Source organism: Caenorhabditis briggsae (assembly GCF_000004555.2).
Source record: "Caenorhabditis briggsae complete genome, chrIII, whole genome shotgun sequence".
Lineage (NCBI taxonomy): Eukaryota > Metazoa > Nematoda > Chromadorea > Rhabditida > Rhabditidae > Caenorhabditis > Caenorhabditis briggsae.
The window spans coordinates 8,603,566-8,621,935 of record NC_013490.2 but is presented as its reverse complement, the minus strand read 5'-3'; the positions used below and the strand labels follow the sequence as shown (position 1 = coordinate 8,621,935).

At 41.1% G+C, this 18,370-nt stretch overlaps 9 protein-coding genes across 9 annotated transcripts; 4 read left to right on the top strand and 5 right to left on the bottom strand.

The window, feature by feature from the left end:
- Nucleotides 1-345: 345 nt before the first annotated feature.
- Nucleotides 346-2,227, top strand: Cbr-rde-4 (the record flags this gene model as incomplete). Its single annotated transcript, XM_002641470.1, has 4 exons — nt 346-746; nt 1,308-1,536; nt 1,634-1,754; nt 1,806-2,227. The coding sequence occupies 4 exons, from the start codon at nt 346-348 to the stop codon at nt 2,225-2,227; spliced, it is 1,173 nt and encodes a 390-aa protein (XP_002641516.1).
- A 709-nt stretch (nt 2,228-2,936) lies between these two features.
- Cbr-cts-1 lies at nt 2,937-4,518 on the top strand (the record flags this gene model as incomplete). The annotated part of the gene is made up of 4 exons (XM_002641469.1): nt 2,937-3,143; nt 3,211-3,609; nt 3,669-3,989; nt 4,039-4,518. The coding sequence occupies 4 exons, from the start codon at nt 2,937-2,939 to the stop codon at nt 4,516-4,518; spliced, it is 1,407 nt and encodes a 468-aa protein (XP_002641515.1).
- Nucleotides 4,519-4,805: 287 nt separating this feature from the next.
- On the bottom strand, nt 4,806-6,452 carry CBG09809 (the record flags this gene model as incomplete). Its single annotated transcript, XM_045244147.1, has 7 exons — nt 4,806-4,983; nt 5,049-5,138; nt 5,184-5,335; nt 5,380-5,523; nt 5,565-6,051; nt 6,096-6,341; nt 6,385-6,452. 7 exons carry the CDS (start codon nt 6,450-6,452, stop codon nt 4,806-4,808), a joined length of 1,365 nt encoding a protein of 454 aa, XP_045094119.1.
- A 362-nt stretch (nt 6,453-6,814) lies between these two features.
- CBG09808 lies at nt 6,815-7,372 on the top strand (the record flags this gene model as incomplete). The annotated part of the gene is made up of 4 exons (XM_002641467.1): nt 6,815-6,881; nt 6,934-7,006; nt 7,052-7,266; nt 7,317-7,372. 4 exons carry the CDS (start codon nt 6,815-6,817, stop codon nt 7,370-7,372), a joined length of 411 nt encoding a protein of 136 aa, XP_002641513.1.
- Nucleotides 7,373-7,582: 210 nt separating this feature from the next.
- CBG09807 lies at nt 7,583-8,214 on the bottom strand (the record flags this gene model as incomplete). Its single annotated transcript, XM_002641466.1, has 4 exons — nt 7,583-7,794; nt 7,844-7,971; nt 8,019-8,088; nt 8,139-8,214. 4 exons carry the CDS (start codon nt 8,212-8,214, stop codon nt 7,583-7,585), a joined length of 486 nt encoding a protein of 161 aa, XP_002641512.1.
- A 428-nt stretch (nt 8,215-8,642) lies between these two features.
- Nucleotides 8,643-14,532, bottom strand: Cbr-chc-1 (the record flags this gene model as incomplete). The annotated part of the gene is made up of 10 exons (XM_045244146.1): nt 8,643-8,779; nt 8,828-9,406; nt 9,454-10,675; nt 10,721-11,875; nt 12,230-12,544; nt 12,603-13,463; nt 13,589-13,768; nt 13,824-14,188; nt 14,337-14,354; nt 14,382-14,532. 10 exons carry the CDS (start codon nt 14,530-14,532, stop codon nt 8,643-8,645), a joined length of 4,983 nt encoding a protein of 1,660 aa, XP_045094118.1.
- A 1,100-nt stretch (nt 14,533-15,632) lies between these two features.
- On the bottom strand, nt 15,633-16,492 carry CBG09805 (the record flags this gene model as incomplete). The annotated part of the gene is made up of 4 exons (XM_045244145.1): nt 15,633-15,735; nt 15,801-15,919; nt 15,966-16,205; nt 16,253-16,492. 4 exons carry the CDS (start codon nt 16,490-16,492, stop codon nt 15,633-15,635), a joined length of 702 nt encoding a protein of 233 aa, XP_045094117.1.
- A 280-nt stretch (nt 16,493-16,772) lies between these two features.
- On the top strand, nt 16,773-17,957 carry CBG09804 (the record flags this gene model as incomplete). The annotated part of the gene is made up of 3 exons (XM_002641463.1): nt 16,773-16,868; nt 17,309-17,611; nt 17,658-17,957. The coding sequence occupies 3 exons, from the start codon at nt 16,773-16,775 to the stop codon at nt 17,955-17,957; spliced, it is 699 nt and encodes a 232-aa protein (XP_002641509.1).
- Nucleotides 17,958-18,144: 187 nt separating this feature from the next.
- On the bottom strand, nt 18,145-18,366 carry CBG09803 (the record flags this gene model as incomplete). Its single annotated transcript, XM_002641462.2, has 1 exon — nt 18,145-18,366. One exon carries the CDS (start codon nt 18,364-18,366, stop codon nt 18,145-18,147), a length of 222 nt encoding a protein of 73 aa, XP_002641508.2.
- Between the last annotated feature and the right edge of the window lie 4 nt (nt 18,367-18,370).

Sequence of the window (18,370 nt, the reverse complement as noted above, 5' to 3'; positions counted from 1 at the left end):
CAAGAGCGGCGGTGATGAAAATTGTGGCCAGAAATTTCTTTCAATGCGCATAGCCGGTCCTGAAGAGGAATAACATTCATTCCTAATTCGGTGGAGTGTCAACTTTAACGTTGATTCAATTAATTTACAAGTAAACCTTAAAGAAGCAATTGATTGCTAAGGTGTCGCAACAAAAGTGGCCGTCGCCTAAAAAACTCCAGCGTTTTTGTTTGCCACGGCAGCAGTAGTTCTGGTTTGCTTCCCTCTGAACGCCATCGCAACATCATTACAATTAACACTTTATGTTGTCTTTTCAAATTACTATCTTCATTCCCAACGAAGTTATGAGAGATTTTCTTTTTTCAGATGTCCGGTTTCTCCTTCGAATCGGTATTTTGTGGATCAGATGCCCCGTTCAGACCATCGATGACAGAAAGACCAAACAGTCCAGTTAGCAAGTTAGCAAAAAGCAAAGCAGAATTGGAAATGTTCATGAGAAAAACACCACTCATGGTTCTCGAAGAGGGAGCGAAAGGCTCTTTCCAACAAACGCCTTCGTGGGCATGCTCAGAAATTCCAAATACTGTTGGTCTAGAATTCGAAATGACATTGAATTTGAGAGGAAAAACTGTGAAAGCTCGAGGAAACAGCAAAAAAATTGCAAAGCAGAAGGCTGCTCTCGATTATCTTCACCATATGGTCAATGATGGTAAAAGTGCCGAGTTCTCGATTCCAGGTGAAACTGCTGAAGAAGCTCATGCTAACCTGTAAGAGATAAATTGGGCTCCTGGACGTTTCAGAACCCGACGTTTCGGAACCACGACGTTTCCGAACCCGACAGTTCAGAACCCGACGTTTCAGAACTTTTCTGCATTTTTGTATAGTGGTTTTTGCGCACTAGATGAGCATTGCTCATTTCAATTTTGTGTTTTTCTGCTTTTTTGTTCATTCTCATCTACCGTACTCCAAATAATGATAGGTTCACACTGGGTATCTCTAGAACGATGTCTTTTTCAAGAACGATGTCTAGAAGTACGCAATAACTTTTCCGGCGAATAGAAGTCTCATTTTGAATGATTTTATTAATGTCATCGTTTTTTAAAAGTTCAACTTTTACGATTTTTTGAGAGATTCCCAGTGTGAATTTGGAGTACGGTAGATGAGAATGAACAAAAAAGCAGAAAACACAAAATTGAAATGAGCAATGTTCATCTGGTGCGCAAAAACCACTATACAAAAATGCAGAAAAGTTCTGAAACGTCGGGTTCTGAAACGTCCAGGAGCCATAAATTGGAAACGATGATAGCATCAAAACAAAAAATATTTAGAAATACTATTGCCGAAAGACCAGTTGAGGAGCCGAAGCGGGCAGCAGCAGCAGTGTCCGTAAAAGATGTGGATAAGTCTATCCCAACTGCCAAATCATTCCCAGAAAATGTCCCAGAGAAGAACTATGTTGGAGCTTTACAAGAAAAATGTCAAAAACACAAATTAGAAGCTCCTGCTTATGAAGATAGTAAAATCGAAGCAACTTCCGAGTTTATGGTTACATGCACGGTGAGTTATTTTATATTTTCCGAACGGATGTTAATTGAAGCGAACATTTCTGTTCGAATAAAGGTTTTCAGATGTTCAATAATCTATCAATTTTCAGATGGGGAATCAACAAACAAGAGGAATCAAACCAAAAATCAAGTTAGCGAAAAATCTTGCGGCCTGGCTCATGCTGAAAACATTAGAAGAAGGAGTTGAAGCAGTTCAAGCATTCGATTTAAGTAAGTATCTTCTAGTTTCCCGTTTTTCGATAATGATTTCCTTTTTTCCAGCTGAGCAGTTTGACGAGTTAGAAGAAGAAGAAGACCGAGCGACTGCTCAGAAGGCAGCTTTCGAAACGAAAGATAAAAAGTCTACTCTAATCGACCTTCTTTCTGATAAAGCAAGATTCGCTGACTACAGAATGGAATTTGTGTACCCTAGCGTCAGCACTCATGGAGTTCATCAAGTTCTTCTGAACGTTTTTATTTCTCGACCAGTCAGTCCAGACGATGATTTGCAAATTGGAGCCGAACACACACAAACTGAAGAGATCATGAAAGCCACTGCGGAGAAGGAACGGGAGCAGAAAAAAAATATGCCAGATGTGACTCAAAAAACATTTTCTGGTCATGGTCCTTCTGAAGAAGCCGCTCAGCAATGCGCATGTAAATCGGCACTCATCCATTATTATACATTCGACTTCACGAATTGAGATTGTATTCTTGTGAAATAAATATTAACTTTTTATAAAATGTTTTTTATATGTGAAATTGTATTATCTGCTGGGTGTTGCAACCACTTCAATGTTATTTTCTGATTGTTCTTTGTGCGCTTCCTTCATAGTTTCCATCTCCTCGTGTCAGTTTGGTACTATAGTCGTTCTTTCTGCCCGCGCCGCGTGGTTAGATTGTGTACTAAACGTCACAGCTTGCGCGTTATGATCCTTATCTATTTATTAAAAAGTGCTCTTTCTCGCTTCTGTGCCATCTTCCAAGTGCTTTCATTATCACCCATATAGCCGTTTTTCTCTATCTTACTTTAATCAGCGTTTTTCCATCAATTTAGAAAGTCCCACGAATGCGTAATCTATCTCGCTGACCTCCAACGTAACTCATTGCCACTTCTTTCCTGTGACGCGTGAGAGTGAGGTTTAGAGAAGGAGGGGGCAAAGTGTGCGGCTGCGCGCCGCCCGTCCTCATTTTTGAACGAGAGTGCTGTGTGAGAGATTGTTTCACCATCAGATGTCTCAGTGTTTCATCCAAGTTTACTATCATTTTTATCGTCATTTGGCGGTCAAGCGATAAATTAATAGATGATTTGCTGTTTAACACGTGTTCCTGATAGATTTCTGCAGAAAAAAAATACTAGCTCGCTTGCGAGAATTCAAATATTTTGGTTTACAGGTTTAATCCGACCAGAAAATGCCAATCACCGGAACAGTACTTCGTAGATTCATCACAAAGGGAGTTATCCCAATGTGCCAAGTCGCTCCACTTTCGACTTCGGCTGAAGGATCTACCAACTTGAAGGAGGTCCTTTCCAAGAAAATCCCAGCACACAACGCCAAAGTGAAGTCGTTCCGTGCTGAGCATGGCAACACCGTTGTTCAAAGTGTCAACATTGACATGGTAATTTTTGCCACTCGCAATTCCCAAAAAATGTTTGCATATAATTTGCATAATTTTTACCTTATAGATTTACGGAGGAATGAGAAGCATGAAGGGAATGGTTACCGAAACCTCAGTTCTTGACCCAGAAGAAGGAATCAGATTCCGTGGATACTCTATCCCAGAGTGCCAAAAGCTTCTTCCAAAGGCAAAGGGAGGAGAAGAGCCACTTCCAGAAGCTATTTGGTGGCTCCTCTGTACAGGAGACGTTCCAAGTGAGGCTCAGACCGCTGCTATCACCAAGGAATGGAACGCCCGCGCTGACCTTCCAACCCATGTTGTGCGCATGCTTGACAACTTCCCAGATAATCTCCATCCTATGGCCCAATTCATCGCCGCAATTGCTGCTTTGAACAACGAGAGCAAATTTGCCGGAGCTTATGCTAGAGGAGTTGCCAAGGCTTCTTACTGGGAGTACGCTTATGAGGTAAGCAACCGAAAACAACACAACAGCTGTTTTTCAACGGAACTGACGTTTGTTTTCAGGACTCTATGGATCTCCTCGCTAAGTTGCCAACTGTTGCTGCTATCATCTATCGCAACTTGTACCGTGATGGATCTGCTGTCAGCGTTATTGACCCAAAGAAGGATTGGTCCGCCAACTTCTCTTCTATGCTCGGATATGACGATCCACTTTTCGCTGAGCTCATGAGACTTTATCTTGTTATCCACTCTGACCATGAAGGAGGAAACGTATCGGCTCACACATCTCATCTTGTGGGATCTGCACTTTCCGATCCATACCTTGCCTTCTCCGCCGCTATGGCTGGACTTGCTGGACCACTCCACGGATTGGCTAACCAAGAGGTGCGTGCCTAATATCTATAACATTGATTAATTTTTTTTTCTCTTCTAGGTTCTTGTCTTCTTGAACAAGATCGTTGGAGAAATCGGATTCAACTACACCGAGGAGCAACTTAAGGAATGGGTGTGGAAGCATTTGAAGAGCGGACAGGTTGTTCCAGGATACGGTCATGCTGTACTTAGAAAGACTGACCCAAGATATGAGTGTCAACGTGAATTCGCCCTCAAGCACTTGCCAAATGATGATCTTTTCAAGCTGGTCTCGACTCTTTACAAGATTACTCCAGGAATTCTCCTTGAGCAAGGAAAGGCAAAGAACCCATGGCCAAATGTTGACTCCCACTCTGGTGTTCTCCTTCAATACTTCGGAATGACTGAGATGTCCTTCTACACTGTTCTTTTCGGAGTTTCCCGCGCTCTCGGATGCCTTTCCCAATTGATCTGGGCCAGAGGAATGGGACTTCCACTCGAACGTCCAAAGTCTCACTCCACCGAAGGACTTATCAAGCTCGCTATGGCCGCCAAGAAGTAAACCTCGATTTTGATCTTTTTATTGTTTTTGAGTGTAATAAACTGATTGCCTTCTGTCTCGCTCCCATAAATCTTTTCTGTCTCCCCGATTGTTTCTAGGTTAGTTGTCTCAGAATAAGAGAATTAGAATCATAATTTTATGTTTTCCGCTTGAGAAGCATTTTTGTCCATTTTTCTCTTGAAAGCGTTCTGGGCGCTGATTGGAAATAAATCGAAATAAAAATTTTTTTCGTGTGCTTTATTCAACATCATGACAGACAAAGGATGGTGTCCAAACATTTTATCTATTTAGTCTCTCTTATCGCTTTCATATTCTTTGGCGTTAGTTGTGGGAGAAGTAGGTGAAAGTGTGTCCATTCGGAAACTTCCTGGACTTTGCTGTCTTTCCAAACTATGAGAAGAGGCAGCATGCTTCATCAAATTGAGAAGAGATGATGGACGGAAAACGTCACCGATACCATTGCCTCTCGACTCGTTAGTTTCTTCTCTGAACTGAAATTTCAAGGAGAAAAACTAGAAAATTCTGATTACGGTTTGACATTGACGATTCGTTCCTTGACAACACTGGCTCGTCTTCCATCTCTAGGAACCATTCTGACTTGCGAAACCGATCGACTCAATCTGAAAATTTTTTAAAAAATTTATAAAAATAATATTCATTCTTACTTAATGTGTGCCAATGATCCCTGCCTTTGATGGTATCTCTTCTCATGGGCACTAGCTTCTGAATACAATGGAACCCACGTATCATCCCAGAATGCGTCCTTTTCCAATCTTGGTGTTTTATCATATCCTTCGTCGACGATTTTCAATCCCATCTGAATATTTCTTTTTCTATTGAAAGTTTAAAAAAGTAGAATACCGCAAGATTTCTGTCGATAAGCATATTAGTCTCGAAGTCGTCGTCATCTTCACCCCATGGATTCAGTAGGCCTTCTCCAACTTTCAACCATCCCATATAAAAAACGAATTGGATGCTTGTCATAAATGGAAATACTAGATCAATCTGAATAGATCTTTATAAAATAGTTTAAATAAATGATTTACCATATTTGGGTCATTCTCAGAACCTTTCACGTACTGTCTTGCCATGACACACACGAAGAAATACATATGAACTGCGAGGCACACAATAGTGGGATAAATGATAGGAAGCGGCACCCAATCGTAGTTACAAACCCAAGCAAGACCTGTACGGAACTTCTTGATATCCTCTGATATCACTGTAACATAGTAGTCTCCTTCAATGAGTCCTTCTTTTCTCGCATTGTAAACCAATGCCCATGCCCAGTTGAACGGTAGGAAATACTTGTTGTAATTGTATTGAATCTGATCAAAGTTGGCTTTTTCATGAGGCATCATGAATCCTGCAGCTGCCACCGTATCAAGAGTTGGAAACCGTTTTCGAGCTTTCATCGATAAATCACGAAAGATTAGAACTTGAGTCAGCTCACAGTATCGAATTATATTTCGTCTGTACTGTTTTGCTCTGTCACTGTCTCCCCGAATGTATGTGGCTGTTGAACAAGCAATACTGAATCAAATTTATAAATTTCACTAATTATTGTGTTATCTTACTTGTCAATAAATCCAATGATGTCATAGAGATACCAAAATCTGCGGAGAACTCCAGCAATGAAGAATCCAAGCATCCAATCCAGAGGAACATATGACAATCTAGCACCCGTGTAATCTACTAACTGCACAAAAATCTGTCTCTGATAATCTTGCAAAATGAAACGATAGATCGCGGATACTAGAAAGTATAATCCCAGCCAGACTGAGTACTGAATCCAGATCGCCTTCCATACCGAACCTCTCCATCTGAATTAAACGCCGTAAATATTACTACAGAATACCTGAATACCTGAATATGAGAGCAAGAAAGGTCCATGGTCTTGAAGTAGCTACTGACTGATTATAACTTACAGTCATATCATTCGAATAGTATGGAAAATGTAGAAAAAAATCGATGGGTTCCGCTCTTTTCCGAATTTAACAAAATCGGATTACATTTTAAAATGCAAATGAATTCAATGGACAGAGGCAATTCACATTATTCTAGAATTTCTTAAGGATCACATGTCCGGGGGTTCGAACATTTTTTAGACTGAATACTCTCTGCAAACTACTCAATGTCTTCCTAGTTCATTGCTTCTCCTTCCCCCATTCCCTTCCCTCTCTTTAGGCTAGGAATCAATACTTGGCTCCTTTTTCGCTATTCAATTTCACATTATTTCCTTTCAATTCTTTCACAATTTTCCTTCTTCAGTTACTAAAATAGTCTTTTCAGAAAAATGTCACAGTTGTCAAATATGTTGAAAGAGCACAGCAAAAAACAACATCTGCGAAGAGAAGTACAAGGTAAAGTATGATTCGTTATTAGCCCAACACATAAAAACGTAAAAATTTTCAGAAAAATTGAAAAACGAAGCTGTGGTGGCTGCTCAAACCTTGTCAACAGCAGTTGTGGATCATTTAAATGCAAAGTAACCCGAGCTGTTTTGTTTGGTTGGAAAATTCGAATTTTTCAGAGTATCTCAAGCCTATGGGAATCAAAAACGTCTTGATGTTGAAGCAAAACGGTTCGAGAACAATTCGGCTGCTCTGGCGAAACAAACGGAACAATGGCTATTCATCACCGAAGGCTTGAACTATGCCTTGAAAGAGATTGGAGACGTCGAAAACTGGTCACAAACAATCGAGAATGATATGAAAATAATCACAGAGACTCTTCGAAGAGCTTACGGTAAGCTGAGATTTTTAAACTGCAATTCAAATCTAATCGGTTGATTCCAGAAGCCAAAAACCTTCCAGCTGTTGCATCTCCGTCAGCGAATCCAGCGAGTCACTAACTGTTACAATTTATGTATTTTTGTACACTGCATCAAATTTGGCCATTGAAAAGATTCTCAGATCTAATTGTCATGTTTTGCATTAATTATAAATACAATGAAACAACAAGAATTCGAACCCGTTTTATACTCACAAAAAACATTTAATTCAAATTATAGCACAAATCTAAAACGAGGTAGATCCTATTTAGAATCTTTGGAATGTCTTCTTTATAGCTTCTCCATTTCTTTCGTTAGCTTTTCGATCTCATCCAGATACTCTTGTTTCCGTTGGATTTTCTTCACTTGATTCGGCTGTGGAACCAATTCTCCACTTGCAATTCGAGATTCCATTCCTTCAATATCTTCAATCTTCTTCTTGGTTAAATCGATTTTCTTTTGGAAGTGATCTTGTGGAGTGATGCACACATTAGCTTTGATTGCTGGAATTTTTTAGTTTTTTAAACTGGATTTGCAGGCGTTAGGACTTACCACTAACTGGCTTTCGGGTCCCAGCAGGTGCTCGAGGATTGGCTCCAGACGGCACGGAAGATCTTCCATTGGTGGCTTCCAACTGCATTCTATTCTGATATTTGGGTTGCTCATCTTGTGGAATGTAGCTGGAATTGAATAAAATTTGTATTTAGAAAATAGAAAATCTGTTTACCCTTCTTTCACCCTTCTCGCTTTTCTCCATGATCCATCGGGTCGTTGAGTAGCTGTGATGAATGTATCTCCTAAATAAAATTCAATTTAAAATCAATATCTACAACCGTTTCTTTCTGACCGCTCTCCGTCTGAACGCGAAGATCACCACCTTCACTGCATGCCGGTTTCGATTTTCCAGACGGCTTCTCGGACATTTTACTCTGAAACTCTGAACCGACTACTATAGAAACTCGGCAAAATCGAGGATCGATTCGTAACTTGACTCCAATGTTATGTTGATGGAAAAGAACCAGTTTTTCATCCCCGATAGTTGAACAACTGATAACAACGAATTAATTTATTCATGATGGTTCTGGTTTAAATCAGTTGCGATCAACTTCTTCTAAACAAGCAGAACTGTGAGACGACACATCGGACCAACAACCTTAAGGATAATTCACGGATTAGAATTTAAACCATCACAATTTCATAGGGGGCGAAATAAATAGAAATCGAATATCATAAATTAAACAAAACGGGTGTATAGACATCAAGCAATAAATTACAATTAATTAAATATTGATGCGGGGGAAAGTAAGAATGGGTAAGAGAAAGTAGGGGCATGATAAAACTATTTATCGAGTTACATAAATCCAGGGGCATTAAATCCTGGTTGACCAGGCTGACCGTAAGCAGGTTGTCCTCCGTACCCAGCCGGAGCGCCAGGGTAGCCCATCTGTGGAGCAGGAGCACCATACGTAAGCATAAGCTGTGGCTCCACTGAAAAAAACGATGGTATTTTTTGAATTAAAGCGATTCAAATCTTACTCGTCATTTTATTGTTCTGTTGCTGCTCAGCCTTTTCCTCTTTTCGCTCATGTTCAGAACGTTCCAATTTCTCCAGTCTGGTCTGATAATCTCTCATCACTTGGATCATGTATGGCATGGCGTAGTCCATGATTTTGTGTTTCCAGGCGAGCTCCATGATGACATCAGGGTGGAGGAGGTCGTAGCAATGATAAAGCGAGGCGGCAAAGCAGTCATAAAGTTTTTCATCGAGGAAGAAGGAAAGAAGCTCTTCCGCAAGCTCTCCATTTCTCGATTCTGCAGCATATTCCATAGCATCTTTGTACAACTTGTCTTTCTTGCAAAGCTCGATGGATTGCTTCCACCGGTTGTTTCCCTTGAACAAGTAAGCTGAAATTCTTCTGAACTCGACAAGTGGGTGTTTCTCGAGTTGTTGAGCAAGGGAGATGTTGTCGAAATTGTCTTGAGCCTCAATGGAAGAACGAAGTCCGGCATGGTCTTCCTCGTCAATCAGCAATTGGTTCAAAGCTTCGTTGATAGCCTTGTTGTTCAAGTTTTGGACTTGTCTGAGGTATGGCTTGACGAGAGGAATTTGCTTGACTGAAATAAACTCCTTGCTATTATTTTTGAAAACAAAATATACTTACGCTTGTTGAAGAAGAGAACAGTGCGAGAATGATCCAATCTTGGGGAGAGAACAGCAAGGAGATCATTGAGGAGAAGTGGCTTGAAGTCCAAGTAGAATTGCATAGCTTTGTAGTAGAGCTCTACATTGGCCACCTTGGCGATGACTTCCTTGAAGTGTTGCTCTCTCCATGATTCCGTTGGATGTTGCATCATGGTCAAAGCAGCATTGTCGTACTCCTCGTACTTATCATACAAGAATACCAATTCAGACCAGAGATGGGCTTGCTCAGCAGCACGGAGAACCTTTGGAATGTTGACACGGCTCCAGAACAATTCCAAATGCTCGCGCATCTTCTCTGGCTTGTATTTTGAGTAGAGGATAGCAAGCTCGGTGAACATTCCCATGTGGGCGCGTTCCAGTCCCAAGGCAGCTTCAAGAAGAGCAATGAGTTCTTCAAAGTGTCCACGATCTTGGTAGAAATTGATCAATTCTTCGAGCTCATCAGCATGAACAACAATATGAAGCCCACACATTTGAGCAAGACGGAACTCTCCGTTCTCCACACACGAGAAGCAAACTTGTTTCCAGGTCTTAGTGCTATTGGCCTTGCGAGCAGCGTCAACAGCTCCTTGGTATTCTCCCAAACGAACAAGTGTAACAGAAAGCTTGGCAAAGTTCGAAACGTTGTTGAAGAGGATCTTAGCAGCGTCGAACATTCCGTTATCAAAACAACGGTCACCAATCTGACCAATTTGAGCATGATTTGGTCCGGCAATAAACTCTTCCAACTCAGTGAGACGTCCGGTTTTTGCGAGGGCATAAACTAATTCGGTCTCGATGTATGACTCGCGGCTCTTCTTGCGAGCCATCTGAAGATAGCGGACAAGATCTTCCCAGTGTTCCGTTTGAGAGCATTTGTTGACAACCTCCATGTACGCTCCTGGATCGTCTGCCTTGATGAATGAATCAACAGCTTCCTTCACAAGATCTTGTTTGAGTTGAGCCTTGGCAAGTGATGCCCACACATCTGATTGATTACACTTCTCAGCGAATTCGTAAGCTCTGTCCAAATTGTTAACATTCTCAATGAGAACATTGATGGCACTTGAGTTGACATCAAACTTCTTGAAAATAGCAAAGGCTTCCTCGTAAAGCTCTGAAGTAATGGCGATGTTGGCGATGTCTGGAGCATCATAGTTATCCAGCTTTTGAATATACTCCATGACACGGGTTCTGTCAGCCTGAAATGAATCTGTGATAACCCAGTTTTCTAGCATTCAACTTACTCTCATGGCAGTCAAGATGAGCAGATTTTGAAGATTTCGGTGCTCAGAGAATGCAGAGTTATCGAGAACGATCTTCTCCAAAAGCTCAATGAGCTCGTTCGGCAAATCGGCAGCCATAAAAGCTTTAACAGTCACCGAAATGTCTTCTGGGTCTTGGGTTTCGGACAGAGCAGTTTGAACGACTTGATCAATCAACTGTCTTCTGTAGACATTCTCCTCGTTGAGAACTTGTTCCCAGAGAGTGAAATCTCTTCTCTTAACCAAATATCTAGCCAAGTTCTTGAACAGAGAGTTTTCGTTGCACACATTAATAAGCTCAGCATCACACTGTCCTCGTTCGTATGAAAGGAATGCGTAGTGGGGATCACGCTTCTCGCAGTATTTTCCGACAACCTTACTGTCGTAGTACGGATTCTCCTTCAGGAATCGTTCGGGGTTGTTGTTCGAGTCGATGTAGATCTTGGCCATGGCATTGTGAGTGGCAGCATCAGTAGCTCCCTCCTGGATTCTCGATTCAAGCCAATGGTTCAAGAGCTTTAGTCGGTTACGTTTCTCAACTTCTTCGACGAGTTCATCAATATCGAACTTTCCTCGGGTGTTGATGATGAGCTGCTTGATGGCATCTTCGCTGCAGTCGACGTCAAGAAGAGCTCCGACAACAATTGGGAGTCGGGCAGCATTTACCTTTTGAACGAAGACTTCGATGTACTTCTGTAGTTGGTTTCTGTACAAGTAGAGAACCAAGTCATGGACCATATTGTGACGGTCACAAACAATGATCAGTGGGAGTTGATCGTTGAGCTTAGCTTCCTTGAGGAAGTTCTTGACTCGTTCCGCATCGTAGCATTGAGATTCTCTGCAGATTCGCTCGACTTCTTTAATCTGTCCAGTACGAGTGGCAGCCTGGATGTACTTGAAGTGAACCTCTGGATCTTGGCTGAAGTTGACGATGGACCCGAGGAAATAGAAGAGACCTTCGTATGACTTGTGAGTCTCGAACATCTCAATCAGCTTATCAGCTCCAAGTTGTTCGTGGTACTTAGAAGCGATTTGAACGACGACTTGAAGGTTTTGGCGAATGTTTTGAGTGAGCATGGCTTTTAGGCATTCCAATGAATCTTCTACGGAGAGACTTCCAAAGTATCCAACGAGCCACTAAAATAAAATATTGATAATTATCGGCTATGTAAGCATACACGAGAGATACTTATGAATTACAGGTTAAAGGTGGGGGGACAGGAGATTTTTCGTAGTTTTTTTGTAGCTAGAGTAAGCATTCTACCGTTACGGTGTACAACGCTTAATGTCACTCTGCGTACAGCTGTCGTCCTCGCCTTTATGTATGCAATCGGGCGTGCGCTTTCTCTTTACCCGCGTGGCTCAGTCGGTAGCGGCGCCGCACCCTCTTCTTCGCCCTCACAAGTTCAACTCCTCAAGGGGCGAAACGTCGAAACGTTATCCCAAAAATCACAAATTCACTTGTGTATGTTTTTATGAAAAATAACTTACATCTGGTTTGAGCAAATGAGTATGAACGACAGTTCTCTTGATGTCATAAAGGTCAGTGAAATGCTCGAGAGCCCTTTGCAGAAGACCAGCCTTCTCGCAGAGTTGACCGATAGCGGCACGATCATAATGAGAGAACATCTTGTTGGCCAAAATAGCATCAGCAACAGCTGGAGCAGCAAGAAGATTCATCTCCAAAAGTCGTGTTTGAAGATGTCCTTCCTCTGGCTTGTCTCCTTTCAAAACTTCAAGCAAGAAGGAGGTGCATGGCTGAACGGCTTGAACTTCCATGAAGCAGTCGATGATCTGAAATAATCGCTGAGTTTCAAACAGAAAACGAAGTAAAATGTAAATTCCTGATGAATTTTAAATTTACCTGAGACAAATCAGCGAGAGGCTCTCCATTCTCACTCTCAGAAACAAGAAGTTGAGCGAACTTAGCTCCGTTATCTGGATTCGAGTTGCGAAGAATTTGTCGGAGTTGGAACAAGTAGTCTGGCTGGAATCCGACGCGCTTTGCATACATCACAATCTTGTCAAATTGTCCTGTCTCAGCGAAGGATTGAACAACTTTGTGTGGTACATTTCCGCGCAGATAGACAGATAAAGCAGTGTTGACATCGTGTGGCTTGATGAGATCTCCTAACTCTTCGCAGCATTCAAGCTTCTGCTCATTGAGCCACTTGGTGATCAGTTCTTTTCTTCCTTGAGCCAAAACAGGACGGCACAACTCCAAGGTTTCGTACTTGTTCAGCTTTCCTTGATCCAGAAGAATACCGAAAAATTGAAGAAGAGGCGAAGGACCAGATCCGGTGGATGGGCACTGTTGGAATTTTTGGATAGTGGCTGGAGTTCGGAGAATTCCTTGAGGTGCGGAAGCGGCAACTTTAGCAGCTTCACCAAATTGACCGTTGCTGAACAGCAAATTGAATTTACGGACGAACAACTCCTCTGCACCAGGAAGGTCACATCGAACAGCTAGCTTCAACGCCAAATCTGGGTTTTGAAGTTGGTTGGTGACGAAAGGAACCAGGTTAGCCTCATCAATCGAAACTGAGAGAACTTGTCCTTTTCTGTTGATTCCCATAATTCCTCCAGTGGCTGTGTACTCGCAAGTGACGAAAACTGTATCAGTCGAGATACGATTTGAGTAGATGCGCAATCCAGATTCCACATCGTAAAGATGGACGTAACCCTGCTTCGTCACCAAGTAGATGATTCCTTGCTTGGTTGAAACCTGAAAATATCGGTTTGAGATGACGTAAACAATTTAATACACTGCGTTGAGGAGTATGTGAATTATAAACATAACGAAACTATCGAATTTCGTTTTAATATGTTTAGAAAATTTACTAAACTAACCTGCATAGAAACTGGGAAATCGCCCGCAGTATCAGCTGTGTATGGAACATCAACATTCTTCTTTTGGAAAGGTGAATTTCCAGTGGCGGGGGTTCCGACTTCAATGATGTGAAGTTTACCTCCGGTTTCTGTTTTCACGGAGAAGCAGAACAAGTTGGATGGTTGTTGATTTCCGTCAACCTGTAAAATAAGCGAGCTCGCATATCCCCAGTTTTTTAAAAGTAAAATTGCTCACCTTGAATCGGACGAAACTGGCGGCATGACCTTCAATTGGCTGCGACACCTTTCTTTCTGTACTGTACAATTGCATGCTTCCAACAACACGGGAATCTTTGGCGGAGATACCAATAAGAACGAGCCATTTGCTTTCGGCATCGGCACGGTAGTTTATGATTTGAGTACCGGCCAAAGACTGATGTCTGTCGAACATCTTAACTGGAGCTGCATCTCCTTCGATTGACCAATGATAGACTGCTGTGTCGGAAACGAGAGCGATCAACTTATCACTAATCCATTTCCAATAAACTACATCTTCCACATTCTGGTGGGCTTTCACTTTTGCTTTCAATTCAATGTTGAAAATTTGAAGAGTCTTGCCAGCTGCAATAGAAAACGAATATTATTTGATGAGAGTCAAAAACTAACATTTAAGGGCAAGAATTTTCGCAGTTGGATGCATAATAACAGAATCAGCAGATATCGGACGACGAGTTGGATTTGCTGTATCCGCCAGATCAATTATCACTACTTGTTGTTGATCTCCAATCTGTGAGATTTATACATTTTTATTTGCTCAGGAAGGTTTTAACTGTGTTTACCATTTCACGAACGACAATGTTTTTGTCAGATTCCATGGTGACATTGGAGAATGTGATGTTGGGAACCCGAATTCCAGCATTGGGGAGCTGCAGATGCTCATGAAATTTAATAGGGAGAGCCGCCATTATTGAAAAGTGTGTGTTGAATGGAGAAACTTCTTACAATAAATTATATACCTGGAAAGAAAAATTGAGGTTTTTGAAAGTCGAAAAAGATATTTTGGAAAAAAAAGTGACAACATTCATAGAAGTATAAGATAGTGAGTAACACACATGGCGCATAGATTTGGAAAAGAGACATTGAAAGGGTAAGCTAGAGACTTAGAGACACAGACTTCTAAAACATGACATCGATAGACGATACTTTAGAAAAATACTTGAACCCTGATGTTTTGATAAAATTCCATTATCACTGACACATGAAAGTTTTTGAGGTCTCAAATCATTTTTGGAGATTTTCAGTAGCAAAACAAGGTGAGGTGAGCAGATCAAGAAGCAAAAAGAGAATTACACAACCCGAACAGGAGTGTTTCTTCGAGAGGAAGCTTTGTCTAACTCGCAAAAGCTGGTCGATCGAAAGAATGAGTCGATTCCTGTTTGCCAAAGCTTGACCAAGTCGCCTTGTCATCGCTGGGCACGCGACGCGTACGCTTCGCTTCTCGTTGGGGCGCGGCGTTTTCTCTCGGGAACTTTTGAGAGACCCCGCAAATTCCGGGAAAAGAAAAACCGGGGAAAAAAATCGGGGGAAAGTGGGCGGAGTCGGGGGCGGAGCCTAAAATGCAACCCTGGCACGGTTTGGCCGCACGGTTTTTCTGCACATACGTTTTTCTGCACATACGATGAAAGCGGTCATGTGGGCGGAGCTTCGGGGGTTTTCGCATTAATTTCGGCAGTCGATAGGGAAGGAAGAATAGAAAACCAAAGTTTACGTTGAACGGATGACTCATCCCCCAATTATCAAGACGATTGACGAAGAACATTAAAGATTTCCGGTACAAAAATAGATAGGGCACAATCGAGAGATTATAAACTTCTATCAGTTTGATCTACTTCGTTCACATGGCAATTACGAATTCAAGAATGAAAGAACCCCGGTTTGAAACTAAATATGAAGTAATCTCGAAGAAGAATTGCGAAATCGTTTTTCTCGGAAACTGGATCTGTCTTGTGTAAATACAACAATTTCGACTGAGTCTCTTTATTCAAGAGAAAAAAAAAACATAAAATTAGTACAAAATATTCTTATCTTGTGCACTCTTCTTTGTCTGGAAATGTTTGGTTGCATCTGTCTTTACATTATCATAGAAGCATCTCTTCATGTCTTCGAACCTGCAACATTTAATTCAACATGACTAATTCACTCGTTTCGGGATGAAGATAAAAGATATGAAAACCTGTCCAGACATGGCGAATAGCTGTAATCAATTGGGGTGTATACATCGGGTCTTTGGTCACAGAAAGTTAGGCATTTACTTCCAGCTGTTGTTGCATCCACGTCATTTTGCGAGCAGCACTAGAAATATATTAAGATGATGTGAACGCTATTTTTTAGCACTTACAGAACTGTGATCTTTTCCCTGAGCTGCACAGAATTGCATCTCCGGAAGAAATTCAATTGGGCAATCACTGGTTCTGAAGAACATCGATTCCAGCTGAAATTCAAAATATGTCGTCACAAGTTCTTGACCTAGTTGTAAACTAACCACTTCTTTGTTGTATACATTGAAATGACACTTCTGGACACATGCTGGGGGTAACTGACGCTCTTCGCAGCAAATATGGAATAAGTGGTTCGGGTTCTGAACAAAATAGTTTCAATTTTTTAAAAAGGCTACGGGAGACTTACTGTCAATAGTTGAATATTCTTCTCAGTGATTGGAGTTTTCGTATCGTTCCATACTTTCAATCCAAAAATGTTTCCATCATCTTTGTCATCAAATTTTTGTATAACATCTCCACTGACTCTTTTTGAAGCTCTTGCTTTTGCTTTGGCTCTACATCCACAACAACCACAAGCTCCACTGGATCCACAAGCATCCGAGAGGATAAAGAAGACAGCAAGAAGAATCACAATGGTTCGATTCATCGTAATAAAATATACTTCATTCAGATTGCAACTTGCCTATTTTATACATTCTTCTGGTCTCTATAATTACAGAATAGATTACATAACAATAAGTGGTTCTGGCAAGTTGTCCACTCTTCGGTGATCCAGTTACCTTCGAGATTATGCCTCTTGACTAGTAATTACCGTACCTGGTTGGTTCTGGTTAGTAATTAAAAGTTGTCTCGATAAGTTCTTGTTTTCCTAAACTCTATAAAAAGAGCTATTGTTACATCATTATTTTGTAGTCTGTGTCGAGCGAATGAGGTGCATCCTTCTTCTAGTTTCTACGTTCACAGTTCTGATTCAGTGCTGCAGTCAGTCTGGAGGTTGCTGTAAAAGGAGGACTCCTCCACCAGTAAGTTTTTCTTTCCTAATTAACTGAAGTGGAGTTATGATGCTCTTAACAGGTGTTATAGCAGGTGGAAAAAATCAGTAGAAGGAATACACTTTGAAAACAACCAAAAAATATCTTGATTGGCAGTTTTTCCCTTGTAGCAGAATTACCTTCCTTCCTCTAATGGAGAGCTGGCAAATTTGAGCTCAATTATCTCGTTTCCAGTAAAATATATCAAAACTATGTCAACTGATAAAAAATTGGGGATATTATGATGAACAATTTATCAGTTGACAACTATTTGATATCTCTCACAGGAATCGAGATAATTGAGCTCCAAGTTGGGTGGGGTTCTATTAGAGGAAATACGGTACATCTAGAAAAAGTTAAAATCAAAATTACTGTCAACCATTTATTTTTTGTATTTTCAGATTTCTTTCATTGTATAAAACTTATTCCAGGTAACTTGTGGGCAATCTCAATGCCAGCAAGGTTATGCATGTGGACAGTATGGATGTGCTCGAAGAAAAGCATTCGGTGGTCTAACGAAAAGAGTTGACGGAGTTTTGGTGAATGATGATTTCCATGAACAAGCAGAACTAGCAGAAGCAAGTGCTGCTTTGAGACCTCATGATGTGTCTCACAAGATCAATGTTGAACGATTGACAAATCCAAACTTTATATTTCGATCCTGCTGTGAAGCGAGAGGTCTTCCAGATTCATGTTTGAGGCATTGTCATTTCAATACTTATACATTCAATACAGTAGGTGACTAGTAACCATTTCTGAATTTTAAAATGTTTTTTTCAGATAGAATCAATGTTCAATAAAAAGGACAAATGTCCGATCGAAGCTATAAATGAGATTCATTACTGTGCTGCCCAAGGAATCGATCATAGAGAATGCTGCCATTCAAATGGAGTTTCAACCACAGCAGCTGGAAGGAAATGCCTCTCATTTTGTGACCAACGACCGAATCGCTTCATTCCAATTGACGCATCGTATCTCCCCTGTTATGAAGTATTCGAGGGGATCAAACAATGTTTCTACCAAGAGATCAAACGTCGAGCTTCGAAGAAGTTTGAAAACTTAGAACTTGCTCTTCATTAATCACAATCTTTTAAAATGAATCGTTTATTTGACAAACTTTAAGACAAGACAGACACAGAATGTTGGGAAGATGACGACGACAATTTTGCGTATTTTTTTGTTTTGGAGCTATTAGTTTGATTTTCATCAAGGATGACCAGTCCGAAATGAAGAATCAACTCCAGATTTTTTGAGAAGAAGAAGATAACTAGCAATAAAAACTAGTAGGAGAGGAGTTTTGGAGAAGATAGGCGCTACAACCGAGAATGGGAGCTACCAATGAATACATTTGAAACCGGGATACGAAGAGGAAGAAGTTTGGGATAGGAAGTTTAGCAGCTGGTTTTTCCACAAGTCTTTGGGCACTTGGCGGTGTAGGCGGCGAAGTTGTTATCATTGCAAAGCTCAGCGAAGACAGCGCAGTGACCATCTAA